The sequence below is a fragment of the Malurus melanocephalus genome, unplaced genomic scaffold (assembly GCF_030028575.1).
Source record: "Malurus melanocephalus ecotype Western Australia unplaced genomic scaffold, MMel_1.1 scaffold_1598, whole genome shotgun sequence".
In the NCBI taxonomy this organism is placed as follows: domain Eukaryota; kingdom Metazoa; phylum Chordata; class Aves; order Passeriformes; family Maluridae; genus Malurus; species Malurus melanocephalus.
This window is the reverse complement of record NW_026624830.1, coordinates 12,590-14,749: the sequence shown is the minus strand read 5'-3', so window position 1 is coordinate 14,749 and position 2,160 is coordinate 12,590. Positions and strand designations below refer to the sequence as shown.

The 2,160-nt window shown below is 53.0% G+C and overlaps 1 protein-coding gene across 1 annotated transcript in view; it reads right to left on the bottom strand.

Annotated features, from left to right (window-relative positions):
* The window catches only part of LOC130587172 (hydrocephalus-inducing protein homolog), an 11,022-nt gene that overhangs the window by 3,233 nt on the left and 5,629 nt on the right, over positions 1-2,160 (bottom strand). The window contains exons 8-10 of the mRNA XM_057388137.1: positions 1,723-1,880; positions 1,137-1,240; positions 339-579 (exon numbers count right to left, since the gene is read on the bottom strand). Coding sequence (XP_057244120.1) covers positions 339-579; positions 1,137-1,240; positions 1,723-1,880 — 503 coding nt within the window. The remainder of the gene's footprint in view (positions 1-338; positions 580-1,136; positions 1,241-1,722; positions 1,881-2,160) is intronic.

Sequence of the window (2,160 nt, the reverse complement as noted above, 5' to 3'; positions counted from 1 at the left end):
GCTGCTTCTTCTCAGAAGGCTGCTCCTCTTCCTTGGAGGATTGCTCCTCCTTGGAAGGCTCCTGCTGCTGCTGCTCCTCCAAAGGCTGCTGCTCCCCAGAAGGCTGCTGCTCCTCTTTGGAAGGCTGCTGCTGCTGCTCAGACTGCTGCTGCTCCTCCTCGGAAGGCTGCTGCTGCTTCTCTGAATCCTGCTGCTGCTGCTCCTCGGGAGGCTGCTGCTCTTTCTCGGAATCCTGCTGCTGCTGCTCAGTATCCTGCTGCTGCTGCTCAGAATCCTGCTGCTGCTGCTCAGAATCCTGCTGCTCCTCCTCGAAATCCAGCTGCTCCTCCTTGAAATACAGGTGCTCATCGAAATCCAGCTGCTCCTCCTCGAAATCCAGCAGCTCCTCCTCAGAATCCAGCGGCTCCTCCCCGTAATACCGGGGCTCGGAAGGCAGCTCGTCCCGCAGCCACTGCTGCAGCCGCTCYTGCTGCTGCYGCTGCAGCCGYTCCTGCCACCGCTGCAGCCGCTCCTGCCTCTGCCAGAAACGACGCAGCAGTGTTTTGCGACGCTCCACAGCAGCAGAGCAGAGGAAGTCACCTGCGGAGAGGAAGATGACATCTTTAAAGACAAAATCCTATGTTCCCAGCAACTCTGCCTTCAGCTGCAGGTGGGTGGCAGAGAGCTGGAATACACTTGGAGCATTTCTGGCCAAGTACTTTCAGCAGGAAATAGAGCATCTGGGAGCAGGGTCTCTGCCTGCAGCACACACTCCTGTGCCAGGGCAGGAGGGTTGRTTTTAGACAGTGACTTTGCACACAGACAGTGGCTGCAGGGCAGCTCACTCATTAYACCAGCATCTTTCCCAGTCTCAGACTTCCCAAAGAGATGACCTGATGTCCCCCTTTGCAGTTCTGACCTAGCATGTGGCTCGTCCCAGAGCACGGCTCAGCTCCTTTGCAGAGCTCAAGTGGCAGGGCAAGAACAGAAGGGGCTGAAAGGCAGAGGGGGCAAGGCGGAAACTCTCCAGCTGCAGCTGGGARGATGCTGATGTAAGTGGATATGTAGACAAGAATGAAAAAGCAATTCACGGTTTTTGGGGTGAAGTAGCAAGGTCTTCTCCCCAGGCCCTCAGCTACCAACTGAAATGCCCTTACGCATTTGAGGTCTTGAGTATGGCTTATGCTCCACTGGTTTTTTACGTGCATCTTCCTCCCAGAAGTATTCCAGGGGTACCTTCCCTGTGTTGTGCATCGTGAAACTGAAAAGCAAGAAAGAGGAATAAGAAAACACCCAATGAATATAACGCAAATAGAACAGTAACACTGTCTGATGGACTCCAGTTCCCCAGGCAACCCTGCTGTGCTCAGACTGCTGTCCTGGGTGGCCCAAAAAWGTATTTCAAAGTCTAGAAGTTWAAGAGGAWAGGGCTGACACAGTGCCCAGGAYMTTGAAGCTAAGGGGCTTACTCTGGACTTTAGATCTTGGTTTGACTGCAAACTTAATTGTTGAGCAGATGAGGACAAGTGACATGCAATGAAAGCAAACCCATGGCTGTTCTTGGCAGAAAGGCATGGCGGCATTGAACCACTCCTGACCACCCTCTCCTGCTTGGCTTTRYGTGCASATAAATGGGTCYGTGCTGATTTTGGCTGGGGTAGAGTTCTGGGACAAAGGCACTGGGTCAGCCCTGGGCAAAGGCAGCTCCTGCTCACAGGGCTCTGCCTGGCCTCCAGCACTCACGTGGCCATCCTTTCATAGTAGGGGAAGGTGTCCTTGAACTGAATCACAACCATGTCCATTTTGAACCGGATGTCGCTAACAAAGGCACTGAGGTACATCTCGTCCTCCTGCCTGCTCTCCACCACAGTGTGATCTGGCTCTGGGACTGCCTCGACCACCTGCAAACAGAGGGAAGAAACACTGAGCAGAGCACAGAAAGCCAGGCTGACAAGGAAATCTTTTGGCCTCCAAGATCAGCCTCATAGAGGGACTCACAAGGACCATCCACTTTTACTTCCCTGGAAAGATGACAAAATTGGGAGTGTTCTGCTACAGTATTTGTTTTACCCACTGATCAAAGCAGTCACCACCACAGCTGTTAATATACCAACAGGGACTATAGATGCTTTTCAGTTCCTGKACTTCAACCTTGTGGAGGGACTGACTTTTTTCCTGGTC